The sequence below is a fragment of the Centropristis striata genome, chromosome 5 (assembly GCF_030273125.1).
Source record: "Centropristis striata isolate RG_2023a ecotype Rhode Island chromosome 5, C.striata_1.0, whole genome shotgun sequence".
Lineage (NCBI taxonomy): Eukaryota > Metazoa > Chordata > Actinopteri > Perciformes > Serranidae > Centropristis > Centropristis striata.
Genome location: NC_081521.1, coordinates 38,601,987 through 38,618,742, shown reverse-complemented (window position 1 = coordinate 38,618,742; position 16,756 = coordinate 38,601,987). Strand labels below are relative to the sequence as shown.

Here is a 16,756-nt window from a genome sequence, read left to right as displayed (position 1 = left end):
TAGGACACATTTTGGAAATGGAAATAATGCATGTGATGGTGGAAAACTGAGTCCGTGTGTGTGCTTGTGCTTGTGTGTGTGTGTGTGTGTTTGCACAGGGTGGTGGTAGCGCCCCCTCGCGGCGCAACTTGCATTTCCGTGACGTCAATTCAGCACTGGGAAGGAGACAGCTCCCTCCCCCCAAAACCCAGCGCGCCTCACGTTGCATGGGTCCCCGGTTATTGATAACACAATTTGCCCGATGGGATCCATCCCAGTAACGTGAAACTCGTGGATATAGGGACTGGAGAGACAACAGACAGCCCGGACGAAAGGAAAAACCACGAATTGCTCATTATCGCCGACAAATAGAAAGCCGAGCCCACCCCTTCACTTGACAACGCGACATCAACCAGGCAGAAAGGTATGGGAATGTCATACTATCCGGTTAAATGCTGATTGAATAAGAAATCAGGTATCACAGGACGTTAAGGTATGATGCCGTTGCTCGGTGCGGTAGCGTTCACGCCGCTCACACTGCACCAATGAACTGATGCTGCCAAGAAACGGATCATCGTCGATAAATGCTAGAAAATCATATTTGAGCAACGAAAAAAGCCCACATTATGAAATATTTGTGTTGATGCCAACGTTGAGTAAAACGTTGAGACGCTGCGGCAGTTTCACTTGGCATGAACCATAGTAGGCTTGCAATTCATGCACGTCGGTTATGATGCTGCTGAGTGTCATCATCACATCCTCGGTTATTTAAAGATTGATCTTCCTGCGTTTGTGTGTGTGTGTGCGTGTGTGTATGTGTGTGCGTGCGTGTGTGTGTGTGTGTGTATGTATGTGTGTGTTTGTGTATATGTGTGTGCGCACACTGCTCCTTCGCACAGGCCCGGTGGTTGTTTATTGCCCGTTTTTCACGCTCTCATTTCGTTCAGTCGTGGTGGCTTCTTCTCATGCAGTGGTGCAGTGCAAGAAATGGTGCTGGTGTAAGAAATGAGAATTGGGTACATGTGCTCTCTCTCTCTCTCTCTCTCTCTCTCTCTCTCTCTCTCTCTCTCTCTCTCTCTCTCTCTCTCTCTCTCTCTCCCTCTCTCTGTCGCTCTCTCTCACACACGCATGCACGCACGCACGCACGGACGGACGGACGTACACATCCACACTGAAGTGGTTATGCAATTCGTCATATTCTTCAGATGCACACAATGCTCCTCACTTGATGCATGATGAACGACATATGGGAGCTGCTGAGTATCTTTGCTCCGATGTTGTCAGACACTGATGCCCCTCAGAGGGACAGTTAAAGAACAGGTGACAGCCTTTTGCTGTGAACAGCACAACCTCCTCTGGTAGATTCATTCATAAAGCCCATCTCCACTCTGGGTGATGGCTCCACTGGGCACGCTGGTTTTCCCATTCACTGGCACAGAGGAGAGGTTTTTACTGCATGATTCAGAAAGATTCTGGTTGTAAAAATGGAGTGGTTAAACTGGAGGACTGGCTGGGTGCCCACCTCACAGCACGACTCCACTGTTTTGGTTTTGTGCATTGCTTGAATAACCGAAAAAGTTACTGCAAACTCCAGGCATGTCTTAAAAGATCAGTAGAGGAAGGGGACAGTCGTTTCAGCACTGGACAGCTCCTCTGCAAATGGAGCTGTCCAATGCAGAAATCAATTGTTTTTAGCTTGAAAAGTAGCAACATAAAGATGAAATACGGCCGTACTAACACTTCTAAATCATTCTAATGCATCTCTCTCTATAAATCTTCTCTTTCAGGCTTACGTCTCATCGTTCCATCCTCCATCCACCCTAACCTGCTGTGTTGGGGAAACCCCTAATGAGTGGGACCTGTATCCATGAGCCCCGCGCCCCTTCCCCCTCCCTGTCAGGCTTCAGCACCCCCATCTCAGAAGCTCCCTATCGAAGACTCGATGGAGACACCCCTGCCTGCACCCCCGAAACGGACCTGACCCCCACACAGTGTGTCCTCCGTAACGTGCTGTCCATTGACACCGGTGGACCGGGGGCGCCGGGCGGCAGCAGCCCCACTCCCAGTGATGGAACCTCAGCCCACTTTGACAACAGCGTGTTAAAACTACATGAACATGAGGCCTGCCAGTGTGGCGGCGGGGCCGAGGCGGGGCACAGTCCAGAGGCTGGTGCCGTTCGGAGCCAGTCGGAGAACATTCGGCTACAATCAGGAAGTGGAGGTTTTTTGGAGGGACTGTTTGGCTGCCTAAAACCAGTCTGGACCATGATTGGAAAGGCCTACTCCACTGAACACAAACATAGCCATGAAGGTATGTGACAGCAAATGTTCCACTTCTATCTCACTCAACAGGGGCCAGTTGATTAACAAACATGAAGAATATTTATAACATACAATGAACAAACATTAAAAGACCCATCTTTCTTTGAAATCCCTTATTTTCAAATTAACTGACATAATGATTTATTAACTTAATTTCACTTGACACAAGGATTAGCGCTGCTTTTATTCACTGTGTTGAATAGCTTAATAACAGTATTTTAGTTGCAAATGTTTTGGTTGCATTTGAAATAGTTGATACTCAAATATTGGACTGATCCATAAACATGAAACAGGGACAGGGACCAGGGACAGAATGAATAGCTTATTTAAATTATCCTCTGGCACTTTATTGATAAACAGGCTCTATTTTGATGCTTTTTTTAAATGCACTCTGGCAGCTTATTTACATTCAAAGTGCAAAGGAAATTCTGAGTGTGAATCCATTACTTTTATAATGAACTAGGACATGGTAGGCTGTAAGTTGAGTATTACTGTCACACTACAAAGAAAAGTCAGAATACTTTGTCTTTGTCTTTCAATTAAATTCAAAATTATTGTGGCAGCTTCATAACCATGGAGATCACCAGAATAAATGCCTACCTGAACTCATGGGTAAAGCTTAAACTTCAGTGGTGGGTGAAATAATTAGATCCTTCTTTAAGTACAAGTAGACAAGTATTATTAACAAAATGTAATTAAAGTATCAAAAGTAAAAGTACTAAAATCACCTGCACCAGATATATTGTATTGTACATCCGTAGTGTTGTTCGTAAGTTAGTGGTCGTAGACAGTTTAATCCAGTGGTTTCCAACCTACGGGTTGAGTCCCTCTAAAGGGTCATACAAGATAAATCGGGGGTCAGGGTGTGAGACACAAAAAACTTTTTATTAGTTTGAACCGATGTAGTTTCAGTTGTGTAATGCATTGTGAATGCATTTTGGCATTGCAGTTATTCTGTTGTCAGCCCTATCCCTACCTGGACAGGGTTTTAAGTGGTTCATGGGTAAAGGAAGGAGGAATCTTCCATTAAATATTGGATGATTAGATATATTTGGGCCTCAAGTAATTATTTAAGCAGACCGTCTGAGAAGTTTAGAGGGGAAATGTCCCTTTGGTGGAACCGCTAACAACTCACAGACATTTGCAACAGGACAAATGGTCACAACAAGAAGACTAAACTATTAATCTGGATCCTAAAAGTGTGCAGGTCTTCTTTGTGCCCTGCAGTAAAGTATTTTATTACTTGCACCTGAGTCATCTTCCTTGGATTTGTGCACACCTGGACCCTCTTCTGAAGTGGTCACAACTGCAAACGGCTTTTTTTAATTGGTCATTCGGCAAAAAGGTTCGGAATCACTGGTTAAATTCTGAACAATGCATTGTGTATTTTATAAGCATATCATCTATTTCTTAATGCAAAATCTCAATCTGTAATGGAACAAGTAACTACAGCTGTCAGATACATTTAGTGGAGTAAAAACTACAATATTAACCCCTGAAATAGTCTTGCATAGCCTGACCTCTCCCCACAGCGTTATGTCATTGCTGGAGAAAGGTTCTACCAATTATCATTCTGCTAAAGGGGTTAAAATGCTTCCACATATTTTAAACCAATCACAATGGTCTGGCCCAGGATGCAATGATGGTGCCCCTTGCAAAATAGACAGCAGAGACAGTGGAAAGGGAGGAGAATGCCTCCAGCCAAAGGTGAGCTTATACCCACAGTCTACATCCAGTGAGTCAGACTACCCCTGAAATGTATTCAATTGGAAGTGTGAAGTAGCAGAGAATGGAAATGCTCAAGTATAAGTACCTCAAATATAACTGAAGTACAGTCATTTAGTTAATTTATTTTATTCTCCAACATTATTTTCATCACAACCACGTCCTGCTGGCAGCATCAAACGCTGTTTGCGGGTCCGTCAGCCCGGTTCATTCAGTCATCAGCTACAGTGAGTTTTCACAGCTGGCCAGGGGGGAGCATCATGTGCATCTGCCTCTGCTGCAGCAGCTCTCCAGAGATCTCGACACTTCAGTGGACCTCATGAAGAATTGATCCGCCTGTCTCTTTTATTCTGCCCAGTCCGTCTCTCTTTAGTGACCAGGCTCTCGCAGCCGTTTAAGTAGTGTCAGTATGACAGATGACAGACAGATTAGACTTTGAGCAGATTGTTGTTTCTCCCTCAATTTTTCCTCTTATCTCTGGATGGAAACGTAATGCTCTGCTGAATAAGTTATCAATATAACATTTGTTTGAACATGTCAGGCACTTTGTATGATGTCATTGTGTCCTGCTGGCCCATTCTAATGTGTAGCATGGATGTAGCATTTGCTCAGCAAATACCCTGACTCCTTCCTGGCACCCAAATGGGTGGAGAAAGAGTTCATGTTGACATTTAGAGGCTTTGCAATGTGTGATGGATATAAATTAAGTCATTACTCAAACGGAGGTTCTAAGGCAGCACAAGTTATCGAAGTTTGATCAAAATTGCAATATGCAAGGTGCAGAAATGTGAAAGGAAACATATGAGTGAAAATACTATTCTGAATTAAATATTATGGTGCTGCAGAGATGTTCCAGCCTAATAAATATTTGAGATAGCTTCAAAATATCTCTAATTGTTATTGTTCAACTGTAAAATGTCCAGATTTCTTGGTCATAATTCAGTAAGAATGCAATAAATTCCTCTCTTCGTCAAAGTTACGATGTTCAGGTTTTGTTGGAACCGAAGTAGAGAGGAGTTGGTTCAACTTTATAAGATAGAAGATAAAGATATAACTTTATTCATCCTGAGAGAAGCAGATGGGCATAGCAGGAAAGAATGCAAAATAAAAATATAAATAAACTAATATCCAAATCCACAAAATGAAGATAGAAAGGCACACAGGTATTATAAAAATGTATCAAAAGTAAAAGATAGATAGATAGATAGATAGATAGATAGATAGATAGATAGTGCTACTGCAAAACAATCTGTTGCAATGCCGTGTTAACTCTGTGTAACCCCTTTCACATTTATTCATTGAGTTTCTTTTTGTGGACTTGTTGGTCTGAGTTTAGAGTCCTGGGAGGTTCCTTTTGAGGAAATCTCCGACCTGCAGTGGGTGGGCAGCGGGGCACAGGGGGCCGTCTTCCTCGGCAAGTTCCACGGAGATGACGTCGCTGTAAAGAAAGTGCGGGACATCAAAGAAACTGAGATCAAACACCTCCGCAAGCTCAAGCACCCCAACATCATCACTTTCAAGTGAGGAAACACTTGATATCCTTCAGTGTCAATGCAACATTTAACTGCATAAATCTCTCTCTCAGTTCAGCGCTGTGAGAAGTAGTCTGACTGCTGTGCTTCCTTTCAGGGGCGTGTGCACCCAGGCTCCTTGTTACTGTATCTTGATGGAATATTGTGCCCAAGGCCAACTGTACGAGGTGCTGAGGGCGGGTCGTAAAATCACCCCCTCCCTCCTGGTTGACTGGTCCATGGGCATTGCAGGAGGCATGAACTACCTCCACCTCCACAAAATCATCCATCGAGACCTCAAATCCCCCAAGTAAGTCAACGAACCCACTAGGGCTTCAGCTAATGTTTATTCTTTTAAATGATTCATCTTGTGATTATCTTCTCGATTAATAGGTTAATTGTTTTGTCTATTAAATGTCAGAATATAGTGAAAAATGTCCCAGCTTCTCTAAGTCAAAGGTGATTACTTTGAATATCTTGTTTTGTCATTTCAAAACCCAAAGATATTCAGTTTAATGGTGTAAATCAAAGAAAAGCAGGACATCTCCATATTTGAGAGGCTGAAGGCAGCATTTTCTGCAATTTTTGCATAAATTGATTGTCAAGATTGTTGCCAATGTGTCTGTGTTTTTCTGTCGATTAACTAATCGCTACAACTCTAGACTCGACACGAGAAACTCAGCCAGCACAACACCTAACATTTCATTACTCAATCCTTATTATTGCCATTTAAAATGACACATTATTCCTCCTTTGCAGCATGCTGATCACACATGATGACCTGGTGAAGATCTCCGACTTCGGCACTTCGAAGGAGCTCAGTGACAAGAGCACCAAGATGTCCTTCGCCGGCACGGTAGCTTGGATGGCTCCTGAAGTGATTCGGAACGAGCCAGTGTCGGAAAAGGTGGACATCTGGTAAGTCTGATAAACACCGACATCTTTTCTAGCTCACAAATCCATCAGCATGTTTTTTCTTGACTGTGCAGCAATTTAGCAATTCCTCCTTTTTAATGTACTGCACTACAATAGGAGAGCAGATACTTTATCAGCATTGCCAGTTAATTGTTTGTTATTGCAGTGTTTCTATTTACTGGTATTTTCTGTGAGTGAACAGTGTTTTTGTGAGGTTGTAAATGCACAATTCTTTCTCCGTTCTCTTTTCTTGAAGAAATCTTGACCGTATTGACACTTTCTGAATGAATAAATAAAGCCTGACTTAACTTTAAGGTCCTTTGGAGTGGTGCTGTGGGAGATGCTAACCGGAGAAATCCCTTACAAAGATGTGGACTCATCTGCCATCATCTGGGGTGTGGGAAACAACAGCCTTCAGCTGCCCGTTCCTGAGAGCTGCCCTGACGGCTTCAAGATCCTCCTCAGACAGTGCTGGTGAGTAGCGCCTGGAAATAGAAAAACGTGGAAAGAAGAATAATTAAGCTCAGCAGGGAAGAGAGGACAAGAGGGACAGATTAGAGGAGTGGAAGCAGGGGGTGAGAGCAGATGCATGGGGAGGTGTTGATCTTTCCTTTAAGGACTTTATTGATTATTGCATTGTAAATGTACACTGCTGTCTTTCCTATCTTGCATTTGCAGGAACTGTAAGCCCAGGAATAGGCCCTCTTTCCGTCAGATCCTTCTTCATCTGGATATAGCGTCAGCTGATGTGCTGTCCACTCCACAAGAGACATACTTCAAGTCTCAGGTATGGTCGCTTCTTCGGAGTCACCATCTGGAAAAGGAAGATCTGTACCTGCACCAAAAGACAAATCATAGTGCTGTGGCTAATTGGCCCATTACCAAAAGCCATGGTGATGTTTGAAACGATATTCGAAGTGTTATTTACAGTTGTACCTTTATTGGTTGCTGATTATTCTGTCTGTAGTTGTAGTGATGTTGATTGTAGTTCCTTTAAGTTTGTTAGTAGTTGTGCAGCATGCAAATTTTCTTACTGTGTGTGCTTTTTTTAATGGGCCAATTATCCACCACAAAAAGTATGAACAATCTCTGCGGTCCAAACACTCTGACTTACTTAATGGTGTCTACTTAATAACTAATTGGGTGTGTTACCACCCCCCTGTGGTCAGGTATTCAAATACCCACATAATCATAGATATCAATAACACCCAGATTGGCTCCAACACAGAGATTTTAAATATACAGACATGGTGCACACAAATACACATGCACCCACACAGGCTTGCACAGTGATCAGACTTAAACTGTCGGCTGGTTAACAGAAATGTGCTCTCCTTAGGCGGAATGGCGGGAAGAGGTGAAACAGCACTTTGAGAAGATTAAATCTGAGGGAACTTGTATCCACCGACTCGACGAGGAACTGATCAACCGACGCAGAGAGGAGCTCAGGTCTGTTTGCTTTTTTACCTTTAATCTCCTAAATAGGTTCACGGTAACTCATAGGGGTGTCAAGATTTTTTTCGGTGGCTTTTTCCAAATTCAGTCACTCGTGGTGCATTCAGGTGCACCTCGTAAAGGTTAAGAAACTGAAGTTTTTGTTGTAAAGTACTCTTTTGCCATTTTTATCTGAAACAGTTTGTTCCCAATTATTTAAATTTGATCCTATGGCTTTAGTGTGGTAAGCCTACAGTTCCCCCAAAATATGGCAGGTGTATCACATTTGATACCATGTAGCGTGTATCTTTTTAAAAACCAACGATCTGTTGATCTTTATAAATCAAGACTCAAAAGTCTAACCTTCAGTGCTGAAAGAAATGTTTAAATTGAAACTTGAAATGATTCTTAACGGTTTAAATATAGTCAAACTGAATTGTGGATTTGGAGAATCCCCTCAGGGTGTCACACTACATCAGTGGATGATGGTACTTTTACTATGTTAACTTACATGTATGAGGCCACTTTCACTCTGTCCCATTTCTCAGTGTCATTCCTTTGTCCGCCCATGTGCATAAAATAAGTGCCTTGAGAGTATGTCTATTGTGGAGGATTTGGAGTCTCTCATGCGGATGCACAATGACATCAGCAGCCTCTTTTTTCTTCTCAGGCATGCTTTGGACATTCGCGAGCACTATGAGAGGAAACTGGAGAGGGCTAACAACCTTTACATGGAGCTCAGTGCTGTCATGCTGCAGCTGGAGCTCAAAGAGAAAGAGTTGCAGAGGTACTAATAAATACATGAACACAGGGTTTACAGTCTTTATAAATGGCAGCAATGGGCACAAATACATCAAAATGTATATTTTGTTACAAATTAGAAAGACTCATGAAAGGTTTCAAATAAAATACAAAATACTGATACGAGTATTCTTGTTTTCTGATTTAAGCAGCCCACAAAAAACTGACAAAGTTGTCTTATTTCTCAGTTGGTGGGTTGGTAGACACTCCAGAGACCCACAGTTATGCCGAGTCTCATTCCCAGGTCGTCAAATACTGACTGTCTGTTAGGGATGGAAGACCAACCCAAAACATTTATATTTTGCAGCCTGGGAATGAGACTCAGCAATCAAATATCTTTCTCTAGAATCCAGAACATACTGCACCTTTAAATGCATATTTCTTTGCAAATCAATAAGCTACAGTATGTTTACACTTTGGTGTTATTTGGTACTTTTTTTTTCTAGGAGAGAGCAGTCTTTGGATAAAAAGTATCCGGGCTTGTTTAAGCATCACAGCTCCAGACAGCAGAGCTCCTCTAATTCGATGGACAAACTCATCAAAAAGAGAAATGTCCCACAGAAACTGCCCTCAGGAAAGAGGTGTGCGATCTCATTTCAGTCTTTATTCGATAAAAGATTGATGCTGAAATGAATATTCATTAGGCTGGTGTATTGTAGTTGTTGACGAATCCCTCCTACTCTTTCAGGCCAGACATCCTCAAGTCTGAGGTAATCATTCCCAAAATGGACTCCTCTGTGATGCAAGTCACTATCCCGGCCTGCCCCAACAGAAGCTCCACTTCTCCCAGCCGCTCTCGGAGGGTAAAGACCCGACATCGCAAGCCTGGGAAGGGCAGCAGCGGGGACCTGGCTGGACTTAAAGCAAATCAGTCCTCCCCTAATAGGGACACAACTGCCCAGGCTAACGGTTCTAGCACTAACACCTCGAAGCAGCTCCTGGAGCCCTCCGCAGCCCTGCGGGGCCTCAGCCACGAGCAGCAGCAGAGGCAGCTGTCCTCCTCCAGCCCTGACCTCATCTGCACCACGCTGGAGGCAGAAGGGCAGGGGAAAGGGGAGTCCTCTGTGGGTGGGCTGGAGAGAGGGGGAAGCCTCAGCGCATCTGCAGGGTTAGGGGGGTCAGAGGCGGGGGCGGCCGGGCTGGATGATCTCACAGAAACCCCTCCGCGCAGCGACACGCCGAGCGAGGATGCCGCGTCGTTCCCGTTCTCCAGCAGCCCAGACTCACCGTGTGGGAGGGGGGCTGCAGCAGGGAGGGGGTCTCTGGGATCCCCACGTCTGCCTCACGATGGGGAGGATAAAGAGGAGGGAGCTGGAGCTGTGAGGTTGCCTCGTGGGGCCTCAGGGGGAATTGGGGGTCAGCACCTGACTCCTTCAGCCATTCTGTACAGGGCAGCTATCACACGCAAACAGGTACGCAGCCAAATGTCTGCTTGTTTTCCTCAGCATTCCTCTGGTAACACTCTGATTTTCACTTGTGCATCTTTCCTGTTTCTGGCTACAGAGGCGTGGAGTGTCATCAGAAGAGGAGGAGGGTGAAGTTGACAGTGAGGTTGAGTTGCCAAGGAGACGGTGAGTAACTTGCTGTCCTTCGTCACTGGAAAATTGCCTCCAGCCATCTTTCCGCTCTATGAGTTGCAGATTTATTCAGAGACCAAAAGAATATTTTTGATTTGCGTCATTCTTTCACATCATTTGCTCTGAAATTTTGTTGTCATTTCTAATTTCTTATTTCTCCAGACGTCCGACGAGCATCACCAAGTGCCAGTCGGTGTCCACCTTCAGCTCAGAGAACCTGTCCGTGTCGGACGGCGAGGAGGGCCACACTACTGACCACTCCCACAGCGGCACCCCCGACGTGGTCAGCACCAACACGGACGACAGGTTGGACGACCGCAGCGACGACCTCCTCTCTCAGGGGTCGGAGATCCCGGCCGACAACACCGATCCTGCGCAGGCTTCAGACGGCCTGTCGGAGAGAGAAGGAGCGCTGGGACAGAGCAAAGCTCAGCTGGACGTCGGGCAGAATCCTAATGAGGTAAAACAGCTCCGCCACAGAGGAGCGCATGTGTCAGTTTGTGTCATCTTCTTGGGCTGATGTAAAAGCACCAGTGGTGGAAAAAGTATTCTGATCCCTTACTTAAATAAAGTAGTAATATCACAGTGCAGAATTACTCCACTACAAGTAAAAATCCTGCATTCAAAACTTACTTACTTAACCCATTGATGCACAACATGGGTCTAAAGTGACCCGACTGAGGTTTTAATTTTCAATATTTTTGCAATAAATTAATTTAATCATTCAGTATTCCAGGTTTTTTCTCAATCAACTTGTTTTTGATTATCATACATCCAAATTTTTTGTTTTCCATTTCTTACTTTTTGAATAAAAACCCTTTTTGTATCACTAGGCTTCTAATGCACAACATGGGTCAAAAAATTTCATTATGGGGGTATTGTGTGTATATTTTTAAGGAAAAATTAATTTAATCAATTTTGGAATAAGGCTGAAACATAAAGAAATGTGGAAAAAGTGAAGCGCTGTGAAAACCTTCCAGATACACTGTATGTGTGACAAAATGATACATAAACATGTTAAATATATTAAATATATGAGTGTGGAAAGTAACTATTTGAAACAAATTACTATTATTATAGTATTAGGTAATTTAATTTTAAATCAAATTTGGATGAATGAGTCATCTTTGACCCATGTTGTGCATTAGGAGGGTTGTCCATATGTTGTGCATCAAAGGGTTAAATAAAAGTATCAAAAATAAAATAACTTTTTATGCAGAATGGCCCCACTCAGATTGTTGTATAAATTCTAAATATATTATTAGATTATTATTATTATTAATGCATTTATATAAGTAGTGTTTTAATTTTGAAAAGATAGGGCTCATTTTAACCTTCTGAAATCTTGGGCTATTATGTCCTTTAAAAAATCTGTTAAAAAATCTTTACCATGCCATGTTGATACCATTTTTTTCAGTGTTACCTCACCTATATGTCCTGATAATTATTTTTTAACTTTGACTCACTTGATGAAAATGTTGAACCCAAAAGAAACAAAGGAAAACATAAAATCTGATCTTGAAAATTATATTTAAATGTTGCAAATGTGAATACAGGTTGCAAATATTACATATAACAGTTAAAATGAGGATAATTTCTAGTTCTATATTTTTATACTAAATATATTTGACATTATCTCCGTTTTACTTGGCCGAATATAATTCAAAAAAATCTGGCATGGAGTTTCAAGCCAGAACTTTAGAGGGAAGCTGATGGCAAGACTCAATGTTGCTTCATTTTTATGTCTTCACGTCATGAAGAAGTAACGTGGCGGTGCTTTAATGGACTCTAGACCAGTAGTTCTCAACCTTTTTGAGTCGTGACCCCCAATTTAACATGCATGTTGTCCGCGACCCCCACTCACTGAACAGAATCTCACACGCACAGTTCAGATCAAACAAACTCAGTTGATACAATGCATTTTGGACAAATAATGAACCAAAATGACCAAAAAATTACATAAAATTAAGCAAAAAATGACTCAAATTGACCACAAAATGACAACAAATGACCACAAAAAGATACAAATTGACCAAAGACACAAAATGACCAAAAAAAGACACAAAATGACTAAAAAAAGGCATAAAATGACCAAAAAAAGGAAACAAAATGACCAAAAAAGACACAAAATGACTAAAAATTGGCATAAAATGACCAAAAAAAGGAAACAAAATGACCAAAAAAGACACAAAATGACTAAAAATTGGCATAAAATGACCAAAAAAAGGAAACAAAATGACCAAAAAAGACACAAAATGACAAAAAAAAACACGAAATGACCAAAAAGACTAAAACACATTAACACATGAACACTTTAACACAGTGGAGACAGAGCTGGCTTCCAAAATTATTTGGCGACCCCCAGAAATCATCTGGCGACCCCAATTGGGGTCCCAACCCCAAGGTTGAGAATAGCTGCTCTAGAGGGTTAACTAGTCAATATACTGTTTGTTGTAATTAAATAATAATAATAATACATTTTATTTGGAGGTGCCTTTCTTGGCACTCAAGGACACCGTACAAAAAAGATAGAAAAGATACAGCAATAAAATACAATAAAATACACAGAATTAATAACAATACAATACAAAAGATAGATTGGACAGTGTAATTGTCATCAGAGGGAATAGGCAGTTTGCTCAAGTTAAGGATCCGAATTCTGCTAAAAAACACTGAATGTCTGCTGAGGTTCATGAATGACATCATGCTTCCCTCTCTCTCTCTCTCTGCAGAGTCGGGCTCTGTGCGATGACTCTGACTGCGACAGCGCCGAGCTGGACCAGTCCGGTAGTGGAGAGCCCAGTCGTCCCCCCAGTGCTGGAGCATGGGTGTCGCCGTCTCAGCCCTACCAGGGGTCTCCACAGGCGCCCCACACAGGACCTCCATAGATCACTGGACGCTAGCAAAGACCTCCAGCTACCATCACAGGCGTACACCAATCTGTCAGTGCAGTACATTACTGTTGTCATGAGGGATCACACCTACTACACTACTCAGACTATGACAAGTTGACTTATGGTGTCTCATAAGTTTGTTGGCTGGCAAACCTACATCAGATGACATAGGACATTTGTCATAACCTGACATCAAATATTTTGGCAGCTTGTGACATCAGATAAATGTCATTTAAGTTCAGTAGGGTTTTTGTTTTAGGCAAAATAGTGACTGAGGTAACCTTAGCCACTGCTCCAGTTCTGCAAAAACCCTTCCACAGACGCACACGCACGCACAAGATACCACACTTGTTGTCCTTTAAACACTCTAATCCTCACTCTGGGAGCATCCTCCATGATACTCCACACACTAATGCATCAAATACTAATGAATAATAATGTAAATATCCATTACATACCACATGAGAAATATCTAACTTTATTTTATTTGTAAGATAAAAATGTAAGACTAAACGGTATGCAGCCCTGTGAACAAATGCATGACTACATGTTTATAATTTATGGTTCGAATGTGTCAGTTTTATATTTTGTGAAAGTTTACACTTTTTTAATCCTGAAAGTATTACTTCCGTTATTTTGTTTTGGGTTTTTTTGTTAATAAATGTCAGCACTCGAGAAAAAAAAAAATGGAATGAAAATCTCACCAAGACGTCGATCATGATGCATAATTAGGATTCTCAGTAGGTGATATATTATTTTTTTTAACCCTCCTACTACTGAGTTTCAAATACACGTAAGACTGATTGAGGTTTTTTATTAAGCTTATAAAATTCCTGATAGGATGGGAGACCTTTGGGTTCACTCAAAATGCACTTTTGACATTTTATGTACACCGATGTTGCTCCACCGGTTTCTGAAATTGTCGCCTGATTGATTGTGTTTCATTTGTAGGATATATGTGTGTTCATAGAGACGACGTACACTAGCATTAAGGTAGAATCTAACAACAAACACTGATGTTGGTGCTTTAGTAAAGGAGTGCTCCTCCGATTTAGCGTTGCACCTCTTTAAAGTTCTCAGTCTCACAACGAACAAAAAAAAAAGATCAAAATTGATACAGCAAACAAAGAGATATCGGCAGCTTTATTCCACAGTCTTCTTTCTTGTCAGAACCCTGGCGCCTACATTTCCCACAATGCACTTCAACAGAGAAGTCTGAGGTTTCGGGTCACAGGCTGTGTAAAAGAAGTGGACGTTGCCTCTGTGTCCGAACAATGAAGCCAATGCGGAAGTGCCTTAAACCTGCATTCTTTCTAATGGCCAGCAGGGGGCGACTCCACTGGCTGCAAAAAGGAAGTCTGATTGTATAGAAGTCTATGAGAAAATGACCCTGCTTCTCACTTGAGTTATTGCCTCAGTAAACAGTTTCCTAATAAGTTTATGGTCTCAATTGCTAGTTTTAGGTTTTCTTCAATACAGCATGGTGGTTATTTTGTAAATTATGGTCCTACTTAGAGTAAAATAGACAATAAAGCAGGGTATGTTTAAGAGCGTGGCTTCCTTGTGATTGACAAGTCGCTACCGCAGCGTCATATCAATCAGGATAGAGGTGTAGCAATGCCTCTCTAAGGCACTGTGTACAGATAAATAGCAGTGACCTTGTTTTTAATCTCCAAATATGGTCACTGCTGGCTCCAAAAAGCCACGATGGCCAAAATGCCAAACTTGAGGCTCTAAAATGTTATTCCACAAACCAATGGGTGACATCATAATGGCTACATCCACTTCTTTTACACAATCTGTAATTCAGTTTGTGTTATGCTAGTAGCAGCTAATGTAGCCTCAAGCAGAGATGAGAAGCGGGCTACGTACTTATTTTTCATTTTCAAACTTAGTAGTGTTCGGACCCAGCTGATGCTGACTCAGATGACATCACATGAGACAGTTTAGTTGCATAAAACCCACAAAAGGATTTATTCAACTTTTCAAATCTCGATGTGTAAAATCGGTAAGTTCCCCTTTAAGTGAAGAACCAAAAGGACTCCTGTAGTTCACGATGTTCATAAGCTTCATAAGAACCTCAACTGTTCCTTTTACCCTTTAAGATAACTGCAGAAGTAGCCAGATAAGGAATAGAGCACTTCTCTGTGGTGGTTACTAGTAGAACAGTAAGTATCCTTTGGGTTTGAATAGAAATGTTTTGTTTTTATACAGCATTGCACATTGTACCTGTAACATAGGAATTATATCAAAAGCAAAATATTATGAGCAACAATAAATAATGTATTGGTTAAAAAAAGTGTGATGTTTAGTGTTTACTACAGCTGCAGTTTGTGCTGTTGCATCACATACAACACTTGTATGAGAAATAAATTGCTTTTTCAGTGCAGGTTTTCCAGTTTCATGGTCAGAAATTCAACTTTCATGACTTTTCAAGGACCCAAAAAACTATTCCTAGACCATGCACAACCTAAAGAACACACAGAACTGTATCATTTCCTTTACTCCAATTGTTAATAATTGTATGACAATTAAAAAGGAACCTTTGTCAGTGTCTAACAGCTGCTAATGTTCATTGTAAAACCAAATTCTACATGCAAAGTCAATCAAGGTCCTAAAAAAGGGACTTTTCAGCATGAAAGGAAACTGTACCAGCGTATTCTTTTACATTTGATTATATCCTGACTTCTGGAGGCAAGTCTAAAACACAATGCTGCAACATAAGTATGTAGCCTAGATACTAAATAATATTTCATGGCTCTCTGACAGAAAAGGATTGCATTGTTCGTTACAGAGCCGTGAAATATTAACTGCACACCCATGGGAATCTGGTGTTAGTGTTTAAATACACCTACATTCAAACAGAATGTCAGCTAAGCAGCATACGAGGAGAAAATTAAGAAATGTCGTGGTAAACACACGTAGTTATCCATCAACTCATGTTAGAGCTACGTTACGTAAACAGCTACAGAAAATAAATTTGCCATTATGTTACATTAAGTGGAAAGTTTTCCACAGAAGATAACGGTATCAATTAATTTCATTAAACAACTAAATTCTACTAAGTACTATGTTTTTTCCCTATATTTTAGGGATTTTATGAATGCATGCATATCCAAACTGTTCCTGTTGTCATTTAACTTTCAACTTTGAAACTTTAATAAAAGCTTAAAAATATGAATTATATATAATATATATATAAATCTGAGTTTGGTATTACGGTAATCCAGGATTTTGATCCATGAAGTTTACCAAATAAAACAGTTTTATTTCAGTTAGTCTTACTAATTTACAGTTGATTTGGTTCCATAAAGAAAATTCAGATGATCGTTTACTACAACATTCATTCAGTCATTCATTAGGCACATATTCACTCATACGCACCTACAGGCACTCTAGAGCAAGGTTATTATAGTTAACGAAAACTAACAAAATAACGAAAACTAAAATTGAAAAAAACATTTTCGTTAACTGAAATAAAAATAAAAATAAGAGTTTTTAAAAAAACGATAACTAACTGAAACTGTATTGTGTGGTTACAAAACTAACTAAAACTAACTGAAATTATCGTGAAAATATCCTTAGTTTTCGTCTTTGT

The 16,756-nt window shown here is 41.1% G+C and overlaps 1 protein-coding gene across 1 annotated transcript; it reads left to right on the top strand.

The window, feature by feature from the left end:
* The first annotated feature begins 185 nt into the window (after positions 1-185).
* On the top strand, positions 186-15,440 carry map3k12 (mitogen-activated protein kinase kinase kinase 12). The gene is made up of 14 exons (XM_059332851.1): positions 186-403; positions 1,767-2,290; positions 5,363-5,546; positions 5,656-5,847; positions 6,297-6,455; positions 6,768-6,926; positions 7,131-7,239; positions 7,792-7,901; positions 8,557-8,673; positions 9,134-9,268; positions 9,376-10,099; positions 10,191-10,258; positions 10,427-10,724; positions 12,997-15,440. Exons 2-14 carry the CDS (start codon positions 1,828-1,830, stop codon positions 13,150-13,152), a joined length of 2,874 nt encoding a protein of 957 aa, XP_059188834.1. The 5' UTR covers positions 186-403; positions 1,767-1,827; the 3' UTR covers positions 13,153-15,440.
* The last annotated feature ends 1,316 nt before the right edge of the window (positions 15,441-16,756 follow it).

What these genes read in the sequence shown, in the direction of transcription:
- map3k12 (XM_059332851.1), top strand. Translation starts at nt 1,828, where the DNA reads ATGAGTGGGACCTGTATCCATGAGCCCCGCGCCCCTTCCCCCTCCCTG. An exon ending in AAAGAGAAAGAGTTGCAGAG is followed by an intron (nt 8,674 to 9,133) that starts GTACTAATAAAT and finishes TTTTTTTTCTAG; the next exon opens with GAGAGAGCAGTCTTTGGATA. An exon ending in AAACTGCCCTCAGGAAAGAG is followed by an intron (nt 9,269 to 9,375) that starts GTGTGCGATCTC and finishes CTACTCTTTCAG; the next exon opens with GCCAGACATCCTCAAGTCTG.